The 15,158-nt window shown below is 39.6% G+C and overlaps 2 protein-coding genes across 2 annotated transcripts in view; both read right to left on the reverse strand.

Moving 5' to 3' along the window:
• Positions 1-6,498, reverse strand: part of LOC113234310 — a 31,346-nt gene extending 24,848 nt beyond the window's left edge. Inside the window, exon 1 of the mRNA XM_026469611.1 lies at positions 6,480-6,498. The gene's annotated coding sequence lies outside the window, so the exon portion shown is untranslated. The remainder of the gene's footprint in view (positions 1-6,479) is intronic.
• On the reverse strand, positions 945-15,080 carry LOC113234309 (protein ERGIC-53). The gene is made up of 11 exons (XM_026469608.1): positions 14,932-15,080; positions 13,176-13,348; positions 12,803-12,918; positions 12,038-12,202; positions 10,879-10,997; positions 9,153-9,281; positions 7,617-7,712; positions 6,034-6,119; positions 3,125-3,280; positions 2,734-2,859; positions 945-1,785 (listed from the first exon to the last, which is right to left on the reverse strand). Exons 1-11 carry the CDS (start codon positions 14,974-14,976, stop codon positions 1,749-1,751), a joined length of 1,248 nt encoding a protein of 415 aa, XP_026325393.1. The 5' UTR covers positions 14,977-15,080; the 3' UTR covers positions 945-1,748.
• Positions 15,081-15,158: the final 78 nt, after the last annotated feature.

Genomic DNA, 15,158 nt, shown 5'->3' on the forward strand with positions numbered 1-15,158 from the left:
GAATCCCGAGTCAATCCAAGCACGCCGCCTCAAATTGCCTATCCTCTATGTGGCGGCCATATTTGCAGAAACATATTTAAACTTATGCTGCTAAGCGGAAAACTCGACACTGGCGAAATCTTAAAAAGAAAGAACCGCCATTGAGCAAAACGAAGAAGAAGAAGAAGAAAGAACTGTCAAAATTTTAGCAGAATACGCATTGACTTACAATTATATGGACGTCAGGTCCGCGCTAAAAAGTGTCCGAACTTACAGGGCGTTAAAATCGTATATAGAGCGTCATTCACGCTTTAGTCTTCGTTTGTTCGAAAGCAAAATTAGACAGTACTGCGATGACATTACAATTTAAATTCAACGTTTTAGCTTTTTCATATTCCTTGAAATGTCACTACGTTTAAATAGGTTGACTTGGGACATTTTTTTCGTGGTTTTTGTATTAGACCCGTCGTCCATTTATTTGTAAGTCAATGAGAATACGAATGACTTGTCGTTTAGAGTCGATTTAAGATCGGTTCATATACCAGAATACGCTTTAACGACATTTGGATCGAACGACTTTAAAATTGTACTCGTTGACGTTCACTGTCACGCGTGAATACGAAAAAGCAGTTCAACGACTAAATCGCTACGGTATCGTAACGGTTTGATTACATGAATCACCCCCCGGTATATTTCTCGCATTGTAGAGGTTTTTATCGTAAAACGTTACAAATTAAATTTCACGGTTTATTACACAAACCGCTGCTTTTCAAGAATAGTGGTCTAAACCAAAATAGTTAAATTAGCTTTATTACCAGAGACTTATTTTTATGGTACAAAGTCACGGGACGAACAAGTCGTGCACCTGGTGTTAAGTGACACGCCTGTTCATAACAGTTGCAGTGCCAACCGGAGTTTTAAAACGCAAAGTTTTGAGGGACACTGCCACTGAGCCTGTCACTCTGAGACTAAGTTGACAAGTCTCATCTGCCTGTAATATCACCAGCACCCTTCTGTAATGTACACATTATTGCTTGGCGGCAGAAATAGGTTAGGTGGCAGTACTTCCCTGGACAAAGATCGGAGACAGTATATTTACCTTAACTCTGAGTAATGCAAGTGAAGGATACCTGCGTCTGAAATTTTGAGATTGTTGTGTTGTTTTTTAAAGGAGATTAAAGAATTAAAGGTCTGATCTCCACCACCTAATATTGTGGGAGAAATTAAAGCAAAGAGGCTCGGACACGTGGAAACGATGGAAGATCAAGCGGCGAAGAGAGCATTTTCGAGCAGGTCGAACGTCCTAGGTCCAGAAAGACCTGCTGTTTTAGGCAGTGGTATCTGTGTCGCATGATTGGCTTTGGGTCATTGCGCTACCAAAGTATTTTTTTGTTACTGTTTTATATTGTATATTTAAAGATTTTCAATCATTTAAGAGAGAGGTATTTATACTCTGTATGTATTTTATTTATGTTTATTATGTTTTAATTATTACACAACTGCATTCTGGAAAGACAGAGATAAGCATTAAACCATTTTTAAATCGAATTTGGTGTCATTGAGATAGACCGCTATTCAAGAAAGCCATGAAAGTGTAATAAAACCAATAAAAGTTGAAAATAAGTGCTGTTTTTTGAATTGAACTTGTCGACTTTGTTGTACACTTTGTTGAATAACTAGAACCAGTCATTTGTGACAACCTTTATAGAGTCATTTGCGTTGGAGGAGGTGGCGAAAACACATTTTACCACTTTTAACACATCACCCGCTCAGAAGAACTTCTTGGCTTGAGCTTCTTTTCTTTCCCTGTAATAAAAGAATACAAAAGAATAATATTATTAATATTTCAAAGATGGAACATAAAGAAAAATTCCTATGATCTGACAGGGGGGCTAGAAACCACAGGGCCACACCGCTCTACCAACTGCCTCGGTGGCCGAGCGGTTCCCATGCTGGACTGTCACGCAGAGGTCCCAGGCCGAGAGAAATATTTGTATGGCCTACATTTATTTCTCTCGTGAGTTTGGGTGTAATTTGTGTTTGTCTATGCGTGTGTCTATGGCACCCGCGACACAGGGTTTCCCTAGTGCGCGGCTATGTCGAGTGTATGCGTTAAAAAAAAGAGCAAAGCGTTTGTTACAGATCTTTTGTATTGGTTTTTTCGGCTTTTATCGCCGTAAACGACACCTGTGAGAGATTTATGAAGCTTCTTACTAAACCGGCACCTTTACCAAAAACTGACGTAGATGTCGTTGTGTTAATAATAATTGTAATATTGATTTTTATTGAATATCATGATGTTATTTCCGTAGCTGTAGAGTTCCTTGTGAAAGAATTCGTCCAGGGAAGTACTGCCACCTTACCTCTTTTTGCCAAGCAATAATGTCAGCATTACTGCGTTCCGATTTTGAAGGTTAAGGATGCTGGTGACTGCTGGTGGTGGTTACAGGTACCTACATGGACTTGTCAACTTATGTCTCAGCGTGACGGGCGCTGTGGCAATGCCCCTAAGATCTTTGCGATTTAAAGCTCTGAGTGGCACTGCAACTGTTATGGACAGGCGTGTCGCTTACCACCAAGTGTCGACTTGTTTGTCCCGTCACTTGATAATATATAATATAATATATCATCATGATATTCAATAAAAATAATAAGATAACTCATTTTTTTTTAAAAACACCAACCACGTTACTTTGGGGTAGGCAGAGAGCCTACCACTTGCTTTTCCGAACAAATAAATGGGGCAATAATGACCTGTAAAGCGCGAAGAGCAAGAAGATCCCCAGCTGCGTCGCCAGCGCCAGCAGCAGGCCGGTGAGCCCCACGCAGGAGACCACGGGACACGACAGCTCGCCCGCGGGCTGCGGCCCCGACGATATCCTGCAGGGCACATGTTTCATCTTAAATAATATGATTTTATATGATCGAACATAGCACATGCTATCGTGTAACAAATTAGCACATTCTTCAGACGGGTATCGTACATTTTTTGTAACATATTTAATAGTAAATACTTAAACCATTTCATCTAGTAGAACAGTTTTTCTCGCTTCTCGTCTGATGACTCGCCTTAATATTCAAATGATTTGACAAATTCTTGGAAAATTAATTTTAATGTTCACCTTAACTAGACCTGCGTACTCACCTCTGCGCAACGCCAACCACGGTCTGCTTAATCTGGTGCAGGCCCTCCCTGACCTCCTGAAGGAACTGCGGGTTCACCCCTCCCCCCGGCGCCGCCGCGCCTCCGGCTCCCGCTATTATAGAGTCGGACTTCCGCGATACTTCGATAATGAAGCCTCTGCAACAATAATTAAATTAATATTTTAGGTACAGACTAAAAGAAAAGCAAAAAAACATTAATTCGACATAACAATGGATAACGACGTCACAGTAATTCATTATAGCTGCGCTTACGCTATTTATTTTATTAATTTTGTGCGGAGGAAAGAAAAATTAACTGAATGAGAAAAATATTCAACACAAGAACGGCCATTTTGCACGATTTAATGATTCAGGGATTACACAGGGAGGTAGTGTCCACTCTGTAAATGTATTACTTACACTTATCGCAAATATATTCTAACTATATCGATCTTTATGTCCGTCTGGATGGCTGGACCAAAACGAGATGTAAAAATCAAACTGTGCTCATTATACGGAAATATTAAAGAAATAAAGTCATTCTGACGTCAGGATGGCTGGACCACTTTACGTTTTTCATGGTTCTAGCAATATATAATTTACTTTTTTTGTGTAACTATTTACTACCTTATTTCTACCTAAGCATACTTCTATTTCACTATTTTAAGAAGTTTCTGTAAAATGTTATGTAAAAAAATAATAAAACGCCTTTGCAAAAGTTATCTTCTAAAAAGACAGTTTATCTTCTCCGTGTAATTGCTAATAATAGTTTTGCAGGTGCTTAGAATATGCCAACAATGGTTTCTGGATTATCTTTGCAAGCTATATTTTATAACAATTATTATATTAATTACTAATTGAATTCACTATTACAAATGTAAATTCCATTTGTAGGTATCAAGGAATACGAACGAATTACAATCAGTTATTTAATAAATCGTTTAGTTGTCATTTGATAGTAAATATTCGATACTACCAAAATATTCACAATGGTGAAAATAATTGTGCAAAGTCCGCTCTCATGTCATTAATAATTAAAAATAGTAATAAACAAGTAATATAAACGCATTAACGATGAAAAGAGGTAGACATTACCGTCATCAGCATTACCGTGAGAAGAACAAAAAAGTGTGATTTCTAAGTTCGAAAAGTATTTTTTAGATATAAATAACCTTCCTTCACCCTGTGATCCAGTGTTCAGAAATCTTAGTGAGCTGTTACAATATAAGACGTCAGTATCAGTCAATTATTAAAAACTATGCCTTCTTTTGAAATTAGATAGTAAATAGTTGTATAAAAAAAAGTAAATTATATACTGTTAGAACCATGAAAAAAGTAAAGTGGTCCAGCCAACCTGACGTCAGAATGGCTGGCCACTTTATTTCTTTAATATTTCCGTTAGCGCAAAGGTAGAAAATATGTCTCGTTTGGTCCAGCCATCCTGACGGATACCGATCTTTGGCTATGAATGATTAACAGCCCCATATCTTTCTTTCATTTAATTCGTTTAAAAACTATTCCGCCAAATGATTACGGTGACAAATGTGCTCCGATTGGCCAGCCCGAATTCGAAACAATGGACGGGTGTCGTCAAGTCGTTTCCCTTCAAATCGACCAGTTTAACTTCAGCTTTGCTATAATTGACAAAAATTGCAAAATTACATATCTACTATTTAATTACCAATGAAATGTGATTCCGTTTGTTTTGCAATTAGATGTTTTGCTGTTTTTCCCGCACCACCGAAACAGCTCCCCATAGTTACAGATATTATCTTTATTATATATTTCTGGTAATATACTTGATGACGGGAAGGCATTATAACCAGTGCGTGGACTGGAACCTTCTAAGTTCAGGTTCTGACCCCAGATCAGTCAATGTACAGGGTTGTCACAGAGCGTTATCTCTGACTTCATCCGGTTCTCAAGAGGCCAGTGCCTCGGGTGAGCCGCCCCGGGTACACTTACAGTACCGTTACATCCCCATATAGCCGGCAACATACAAAAAAATAATTTGTCGATCTATACTTTTTACATTTCACGTTTCCTACTTCATTTGACGTAAATGCAATAGGATACTAAAAGCGGTTCCGACCAAAAGCCTCCACGTGCAGGCAGATTGGATTTGCACGCCGTCGCGACACATTGCTTCTCATTATAATCTTGCTTATTGTCTTACGAATTTAACTAAACGGTATGCAACTGTTTTTTTTTTAAGAGCTATTTATCCGGATTTATATCGCGTATATTTCGGGCCCTTTACAGGTCCCATAGTCACGGTTGACTGAGGTGATACAGTCTTCAACCAGTTATGTCTAGTATTAATGCAAACCACCCTATTTTTTCACTATAGTTACAAAAGTTATTAATTAAATATCTTATTTTTAATTTTACTAAGAAACATTCCAATTTACGCTACATTACGTTTTACAAATTATTTTATTGAATGAATTTTTATTAAGTTCAATATATTATTAATTAAATAATAGAAATGGAATAATTTAAAACATATTAATTAGTACTGCAGTCTTATGTCTGTTTGGGATTTTTCATCAGAGGAAATACTGGATCCCAGTAGGTACGGAGAAACCATCTTCCCTGTTGAAATTAGGATGTTTTTTTTATTTCAATGGCCTCTCGCAGTATCCTGGGTAGATAACGGACTTCTTTTGCAAGGACCTGGGGTTTGTGAACCTTCATTGAATGTGTAGTTTTATCCATGACGTGCTCGCAAACTGCTTATTTGATTTAAATCCGGAAAAATGTTTTATTTCCTGTGTGTAACAATCGCGAAAACGAAAGAACTCATAAATACCCTCTCTAGTTTCCAGATCAGTACGGGAGCTGTTGGCACGCTCACTTCCCGTTGCCAATGAATGTATGATTGACAATAAATAGGCAAAAAACACTAACTTGAGCTCGGCGATAGTGTTAAGCATGATCTGGTTGTTGGATATCAGCGCGTCCCAATCGTGGCGACCGATGGGCAGAGCGGGTATCTGAAAACAGAACTCATCCATTAGAGCGTCCGACGTCAGGTGTCAACTTAAACTGGCCTTCCTTTTTAGGCGTTGACTGACTCAGTGGCCGAACGGTTACCATGCCGGACTACTACGCAGAGGTCCCAGGTTCGATTTCCGGCCCGGAAGAATTATTTGTATGGCCTACATCCATTTCTCTCGTGAGTTTGGGTGTAATTTGTGGTTAAACTCCCAAACCTGCACCAATTCAGGAAACATTTCCCGAATCGGCCCTACCGGGAATCGAACCCGGGACCTACTCAATCAGCGCTCACAGTGCAAGCCGTTGGGCCGCCGAGTTCGTCTTTAGCCAATAATCAAAACAGCCCGACTACTAACCAATAACTGATAAATAAAGCCTGTACTTCACTGCCTACATGGCAGAATGGTTACCATACTGGCCTGTCACGCAGAGATCTTGAATTCGATTCCCGGGCCGGTACAAATATTTGTATGACCTACATTTATTTCTCTCGTGAGTTTGGGCGTCATTTGTGGTTGTCTATGTGTGTGTTCATGGCACCCGCGACACAGGGTTTCCCTAGTGCGGGGCTATGTCGAGTGTGGGCGTTATTATTATACCTTACATTCGCAGAAATAACCAGTATATCTTGAGACAGTCCTGCTTCACACTGCTTTTTGAATTTCAATTGGAGTAGTAGGTAGATTCTATTAATACTGGCGGCTTTACCCCAAAGTAAAATTCCAGTTTTTTTTTTATAATATCAAGTGACGAGACGAACAAGTCGTGCGCCTGATGGTTAGCGACACGCCTGTCTGTAACAGTTACTACTCATTTTTAAGTTGTAAAGATCTGAGTGGCACTGCCACTGTGCCCGTCGCCCTGAGACGTAAGTTGACAAGTCCCTTGTGCCTGTCATTTCACCAGCACCCTTATCCTTCAAAACCGGAACGCAGTAATGGTCACATTAGAAATAGGTAAGGTGGCAATACTACATATTTGTCATTAAAGTGTGAAAGCAGAAGTAAACCCATCTAACAGTTTCTTTTATTTTATAACGCGTACACTGCAGAGCTGAGCCATTTTAATAACTTGGTTATATGTGGACCCCATTGCAATTTATATTTATATTTTGTAGTCCGTATAATAAGTAAATACATTGTTCTATTTCATCAATTTATTGTTAATATTGATGTTATTATGATATCTACCCTCTGAGTAAAAGAACCCTGGCCAAGTTGTGATTATTTGCAACAAGTTATTTATTAAATTATATGTAATATTAGTTAATTTTTATTGAATGTCAATGTATGTCACCACCATGTTATCAATTATTTTTTGTGCCATTATTCCACTGGCAAGCCGTAAAAAACGGCAAAAAAAATGGTTAACGCATTAAAAACCTTGTGAGGTCCGTTAGTCCATTCCATTGGCATAGAGACGTTGGTTCGAAGTGATTTTTTTCCAAGTGTTTGATCTTTGTTTAATAATTATTAATTGTTAAAAAAAGTAACCTGCGCAGGCGCCTGTCCGGGCTGCAGCGGCTGCCCCTGCGCTGAGCTGTACACGGCCGTCAGCATCGACAGGGAGTTCATCTGCTTGCCGATCACCTGCAAATTATTTGTTTAGCAAACATTAATACCCAAGACAATGAAATACAGCTTCATATTTGCCTTAATTATATTCTTTTTTATTTTATACGTAAAATTTATTGACATGGTGTAACGCCAACCTAAAAACCATTACATCATCGTAAAAGGAGAAACATCAACTTATAACCTGTAACAGCAATCTTAATGTAAAAGACGAAGCTTAATTCCATGGGACCAATAATTCAAGACGACTGCTAATCGCGGTACAAGACAACGTAGTCGAGTGTTGAGTTACCTATTGGTACACCAGATGTCGCCACGAGTACCAGATAGCTATTTTTGTAACTAATTTGTTTTACATTGACAAGCTGCTACTACTAGTAAGTAATAATTTATAAATTAGATTGTAACACATAATGCCATCTCGACCCCTCCTACGTAAAGTATCGTACGTCGAAATTGTCAAGTTTACAGGGGAGCGTTTTGAAGTTGTCCGTTTTATTCGCATTGATCATCGAACCGATATCTAGGATTTTATAATGCTAAAGTAACGTGTTATGCTTATTTCAGTGAGTTGAGAACTCAAAAGGCTCCCCTGTAATCTTGGCAATTTCAACATACGATTCTTTACGTAGGAGGGGTCGAATCGCATTGTTCAAAGTTCAGAAAATCTTTTTAGTTAATGGTGAATATTTGAATAATATTACAAGTTTGACTTCTATTTAATATTAAAGAGGATTTTTTTCTTTTTTTAATACCCAGTGACGGGACGAAGTGTGTCAGATGCTAAGCGACATGCCTATCCATAACAGTTCCAATGCCACTCAGAGTATTAAATCGCAAAGATCTGATGGGCACTAACCGGAACACAGTAATGCTGACATTATTGCTTGGCGGCAGAAATAGGTAAGGTGGCAGTACTTCCCTGGACGAACTCTTTCACAAGGAGCTCTACTGCTACCAATTTAATGAATTATTAAATAATATCAATTAATTAGTTGGGACCCACGGCCATTGGCATAATATCCGGGAGTACCCGGACACGTAATTCGAGCCACTTCGCATTTTTGTTGTAGAGGGCTAGAATACGAAAATAGTGTTATCATCGAAGAAAAAGTTTTCCCCCGGCTTTGCAAATCCAAATTCCCAACAAGGACTAATGGAAGAGACGTTTAGTATACTAGTTTCAAAATTGCAAGTTTAAGCTTTGGGTACTTAATCCTGAAAATGCGTGGTGGCTCGAATTATGTGTCCGGAAGTGTATAAACTATTTCCAGTCCATTGATCAGCGCCATCTAGATATAAAAGTTGGAATTTTGACCATTTTCAGAATTACGACCTCTAGTATGGAGATTAGCAGTTCTCTTTGGCCATTTCAATACGAACCAAAAAAATGAAGTGTAATATAAACCTAAAAGGCTTTATCATCGACAAGAACCGTTTAAAGGCGTAACATACCTCATCAACTTTTTTGTTAAGTTCCCTAAGGGTGTCATGTATCTGGCCCTGTCCTTGGAATATCTGCCTCAGCTCGCGTTGCCCGTCAGACTCGAACCAGTCCTCAAACTCGTTTTCTTTGTCGCGAACCTGAATAACAATAAGAAAAGTAGTTATGCACCAAATCGTCGCCATACTTTCTCAACAACTCTGCGGACAAAGTTAACCGTAAATATCTGCATACTTACCACGTACTCATCGCTCTGGTTTGGTCAAAATAAAAAACTTCTTAGCGCTCAAAGTAATCAAGAATGTCAACAGGTCTTTCGTATTCAGTTTTATCTATACTGATACCGTGATTAACTAAAATGACTACCACACAGTTGATATAACTTTATAACTTGTTTATCAGTTTAACTTCCAAAACCATTTAGTGTAGTTAGTTATATGTAAAGTTGAACATTCCTTTTTAACCGACTTTAAAAAACGAGGAGGTTCCCAATTCGACTGTATTTTTTGTGTTACGCGACTGTATTTGTGAACCGATTTTGATCATTCTATTTTTTTGTTGGACAGAGGGTACCCAGTATTGGTCCTATTTGAAATTCATAAAAAAAAATATTCCGCCTCTAAGGGTGGCAAACTAGGGGATGAATCCGGTTTCGCGCACTTTTCGCACACAACCGATTTCAATAAAACTTAGCAAATAGATGTAATTCCACTATCTGTTGAGTTCGGTTTTTTTAAACAAAAAAGTTATAATTACGTTTAATTTTTATTGAATTGATATTCAATTATTTTTTTATGTGAAATTACTCCACTAGTTTGTTATAATTATTAACAAAGATCAGAAATACTCCTTCGATCCGGCCGGATTCGAACCGACGTCTTCTAGCATACCGTGCCAGACGCTATACCAACTAAGCCACGGAACGAACCAGCGGACCTCAAGAATTTTTCTATGTGCTTGCGTCGTGTCTTTGTATTTGGTTTTTCAACGACTTTTTAGCCGTAGCGCCATCTATGAGAAATCGTAAGTATTTCGTCACCCAATTAGATACCTTTACAGCTACCAGCCCTGGCTAGATATATATTATAATTACGTTATTAAAAATTTATATTTTTAAGTGGTTCAGTATAGTAATTATAGCGGTGGTTTTAGTTGATCTTACTAAATAAGTTGTCATGGAAGTGAATAAAGTTCACTCCCGAAAATAAGACTAATGACGACTTCAAAGTAGACGCTTATTGGTATAGGCGCTACTACAAAAAGAGCCCAAAACAACATTCTCAGGGTATTAGAGTGGTCACACATGGCGACTTTCTGCACCGAAGCAAACGATCGCATCGCTACACTTGCGATGTATATGCGATTGCATTTGACATTTGTCATAGGGATGAGGTAAAGTCGATAGATTTTTAGTGTATTAGATTTTTGAACCAAGTTATGTTTTATAGTTTTATTTTTCTTACGTATTCTGAACGATGTACGGACGTTGGAAGTGTTTTGTATTATATTGAACACAGAACTATAATTCAAATGCAATCCAACAGATATTTTAGAAAATTTCTAAAAACATTTATTACATCATTAATTTATAGGTTCCAAAAAATAATACCACTGACACGCCATTGAGAATAAATATAGACTATACATATTTTCATTAATAAATTATGAAATATTTTTCCGCTCAATTCTCAGGCTAACAAAAACCTTGTCTCAGATAGAAAAACAACATGTAGCTACCTCATCAGGATGCTCCTTCCTGTACTCTTCCTTTTGCTGGTCCAGCTTCCTCTGGTATTCCTGGTACTCAGCCGAAAGCTTCTGCTGCTCGTCACTGCTGATTTGCTGACCGCCTGTAGCTGAAAAGATAGGTATAACGGCGAAGAATAATAAACGATACCAAATTAACCTTGAATCTGAAGTGCTCTATATTTTTTTATGATATCAGTGGTACTAGTGAAATTACGACGGCGACGTGTGTGAAGTAGCAATACCCCAGTGGTCTTTGCGATTTAAAGCTCTGAGCGGCAGTGCAACTGTTACGAACAGGCGTGTCGCTTACCACCAGGCGCACGACTTGTTCGTCTCGTCACACACTTTTTTATATACTATAAAAAAGTAGCAAACGTCACCGGTATAATAATAATAATAACACACACTCAACATGGCCCCGCACTAGGGAAACCCTGTGTCGCGGGTGCCATGGACACACACATAGACAACCACAAATTACACCCAAACTCACGAGAGAAATAAATGTAGGCCATACAAATATTTCTCCCGACCCGGAAATCGAACCTGGGACCTCTGCGTGGCAGTCCGGCATGGTAACTGTTCGGCCACGGAGGCAGTTATAGTATAAATCCCTTACGCCCCAGGACTTGAAATGAACCTGTTGTCCAATCTGAACTTCGGCAGACACATTGAATCCATGGCCAAAAATGCAACCAGTAAGCTTGGCATCCTTTCCAGTGTGAGGCGTTACTTCACACCGACCGGGACAATTGCTTCAGCTGTACCAAGAACAGTGCGGTCGTGTACGGAGTACTGCTGCCACCTATGGGATGACTCTGCTACATACCATGCCAAGAGGCTTATAGGTGACTCGGAATCAACGGAGGCGAAGCTGCAGAGCCTTGAACACCGCCGTAAAGTTCCCTGCTTATCGGTATTCTATATATGGTTATATTACGGAGAGTGTGCGATGGATTGCATAATTTGATTGCGCCTTTCCAGCGAGCGGCTAGGGAGTGGAATTCCCTACCTGCGAACTTGTTCCCGGAACTCTATAACTTGGACCTTTTCAAGGCGAGAGCGAATACGCATTATTTAGGTGTGTATGTAGGTGAGATGGAGATAAAATGCGCACTTATTTTTAAAAAAGAAAAAAGCGACATACCTTGTTGTGCGGTGCTATGAATGCTAGTGGTCAAGAAGTGTATGACGTCGTGGTCATCGGCGAGGCCGCCGGTGGCCGCCGACACTCCGAAGTGCCCGTAGCGTGGAAGGGCGACGTTCTCCGCGCGGAAACAGAGCTCGTAGTTCGCTTCGCTGTTTGTCATGCCTGAGGTCAAATAATCATTTATTCCATAGGTAAAATTTTTGCACTTGAAAACGTCATTTTTTAAGTAAGCGCTGACCTCCCTGAGAAGAACGAGCAAGAAACTCTAGGAATTGCTCTTTTCAAATAAAACTTAAATGCTATGGAATACGTGAGGCACACTATAAGTTTCCGGAATGAATAAGAAAAAAATACTATAAACGGTTAGAAATGGTGTTAGTTTTAGTGGATCCTATGTAAATGAGTCGTCAATTAGGAAATCATGTTACATTAAAATTGCTTATTAGTCTTGTAAAATGGCTAGATTGTAATTAGTTATAAGTTTTTGTGGTATAAAAAATACAAAAAAAATTACGGAAAATTTGAAAAATATGATTTAGCGTGAATATAAAACAAAAAAGTGACTACGAAGAAAAAGAGATTTAGAATTATTTCACAACTGCGAAAAAAGTCTGTTTAATGGCTCTATCGTTTTCGTTCAATAACTTCAACTTTTGACAACTGTCAACGTCAAATGTGGAAAATGAAAGGAAAAATATCCGGAAAAATATGATTTTTTCAAAATGGAATTTTTTCCATGACCCAACACTAAATGTGACTCACCATTATGGAAGTAAACGGTGAGCGTATTCATGTAGTACTCGATACGTGCACGTGTGGGGAACGGCTTGTTCCGGAAGTCGCGCAGGCACCCGGTCAGCAGCTGGGTTGCGCCGTCACTGGAGCACAAATGCTAGGCTTTAACTAACGTGCAGATTGTATGACTTGTATTATGTTTGATCGGATAATATGCGAAATCGGATTCATCCCCTAGTTTGCCACCCTTAGAGGTGTAATATTTTCTTCAAATTTAAATGTAACCTATGCCGAGGTACCCTCTTTCCCAACAAAAAAGAATAACCCGGTACGGAGTTTTATATGTTATTATTTATAATGTATTCTCCAGCATATATGGATATGCGCGCCATAATCTCACCTCTTGTGGTCGAAGACCTTGGTCCCGTCGTTGAGTACCGCCATTATGTAAGGATTGTTGTGCTTATTATCGTTGTCGAAGGAGTCGAAGATCACCGCCAGGCCGTTCCATCGGTCTGATGAGCCGAACACTTCGCCCGTGTAATCGCCTTTCGACGTCGTGTACCAGAACGCCTGAAAAACATTTTTACGGGCCATATTTAACTAACCGTAGTAATAGATACCGTCTGATTCAACTTATAATGATGGGAAATATTGAAGGTAAAAGACAAATAATAAATAAATAAAAATAATTTATTTTCGGACAACAGAGTCCATACAAGTTAGTAACATACCTTATAATTATGTTAGTACCTACTAGGATTAGTGTGGTTTTACTTTTTTGTTCTCTGGTATGGCACAATCACACCACAGCCTGACAAATTTAAATAAATAAAAATCACATATTATTATTATTACAAGTACACCATACAGAATGAATCCAGCCCCCCGGCGGCTCACCGACACACGCGTAAAACATGTAACTCAGTGAACCTCCGGAACAGTGCTGCATTCATACTGTTCGTTATCATCTTCAGGCTCTCGATGCTGCTACCCCTCACTCGTCCACAGCAGCATCTGCGAACATTCCAGATGCACAGCAGAAACGGGGGAGCCTCAACAGGGCTCTGAAGGTGTTATTATATTGGACTCGCAAGGCACTGTACGATCATAGTGTAAAATTGGACCATAGAGCACACGTGTAAAAGCTCTAGCAGTACGCTCTGAAGAGCGTTAGCTTCACTCGAGTCGTACACTGTGAATCTATGGGTCAACATATTGCCGCGTACCGCCCGTGCCCTGCGCTCCTTCATCCTTGTGGTCCTCTGTCACAATATGACCCAGATACCTGAACTGTGCAACACGCTTCAAAGGTACTTCATTAAAGAGTATTGGCGTCAAACAAAAACAAGGGACAAAGTCCTGGTTACGCAACATAAGGGACTGGACCGGAGTCACGAGCGCCAAACAACTTTTTTTTTGGCCATGGACAGGGACACATTTGCCGTATTGTCGGCCAACATCCAGTAGAGGAATGGCACAAAGACCTGAGGGGCACTGACACTGCGCGCGACCATACCCATGCTATGTGAAAATGAATTATATGAATTTCACAGTGCCTTGGTAATATACTGTAATTGTATGAAATAAATGGATAAAAAACTTGACGAAAGTTTCTGCACTCAGCCAGGTACCTTTACAGCTACCAGAGGCTGACGAGAGATGTCGTTCGGAGATGATTCTTGTAATTTTTCGAAGATGCATGAATTCCCCTGAAAGGTTGGTACCTTTCCTTATGGTTTGCTAATGACAAACAAACACGATTCGCCAGGAAACCCTCAGAAGAACTACAAAACTCGACATGACATCATAAAATAACTGCCTCTGTGGCCTAACGGTTACCATGCCGGACTGCCACACAGAGGTCCCAGGTTCGATTCCCGGGCCGGGAGAAATATTTGTATGACCTACATTTGTTTCTCTCGTGAGTTTGGGTGTAATTCGTGGTTGTCTATATGTGTGTCCATGGCACCCGCGACACAGGGTTTCCCTAGTGCGGGGCTATGTTGAGTGTGTGTGTTATTATTATTATTATTATTATTATTATAAAGAACCACTCATAACCTTGTTTCCAAAGTTTACGCATTCCTAGATGATTCAAACCTTAGAACAATCAAATCAAAAGGTGCAAAATGCAAAAAATGTGACGCACTTACCAATCCATCAGCGCCAATTCTGCCTCTCCCTGTGACCTTGAACATAATGTCTACCTCCCACCAGTCGAAGGTGGTCGGAGTCTTCGTCCAGATAGCACCTTTCTGACTGCGTAGTGAGGGTGCTAGGCGGACGCTTTCACCTGACGCTATGGCGTCTGAAAAACAGAGAACACATTGTCGTCAGAGAAAAGTTTAAGGAGACTGGTATCATGACTGTGGCATCACAG

Source organism: Hyposmocoma kahamanoa, unplaced genomic scaffold (genome assembly GCF_003589595.1).
Source record: "Hyposmocoma kahamanoa isolate Upper Pololo Valley unplaced genomic scaffold, ASM358959v1 83, whole genome shotgun sequence".
Lineage (NCBI taxonomy): Eukaryota > Metazoa > Arthropoda > Insecta > Lepidoptera > Cosmopterigidae > Hyposmocoma > Hyposmocoma kahamanoa.

Excerpts from the sequence above, each read along its gene's own strand:
- LOC113234309 (XM_026469608.1), bottom strand. The coding sequence starts at position 14,976 with ATGTTCAAGGTCACAGGGAGAGGCAGAATTGGCGCTGATGGATTG. Across the intron at positions 13,349-14,931 it reads GAATTGGCGCTGATGGATTG|GCGTTCTGGTACACGACGTC; the intron begins GTAAGTGCGTCA and ends AATGTTTTTCAG. Across the intron at positions 9,282-10,878 it reads GGAAGGAGCATCCTGATGAG|GTTCGCGACAAAGAAAACGA; the intron begins GTAGCTACATGT and ends ATTGTTATTCAG.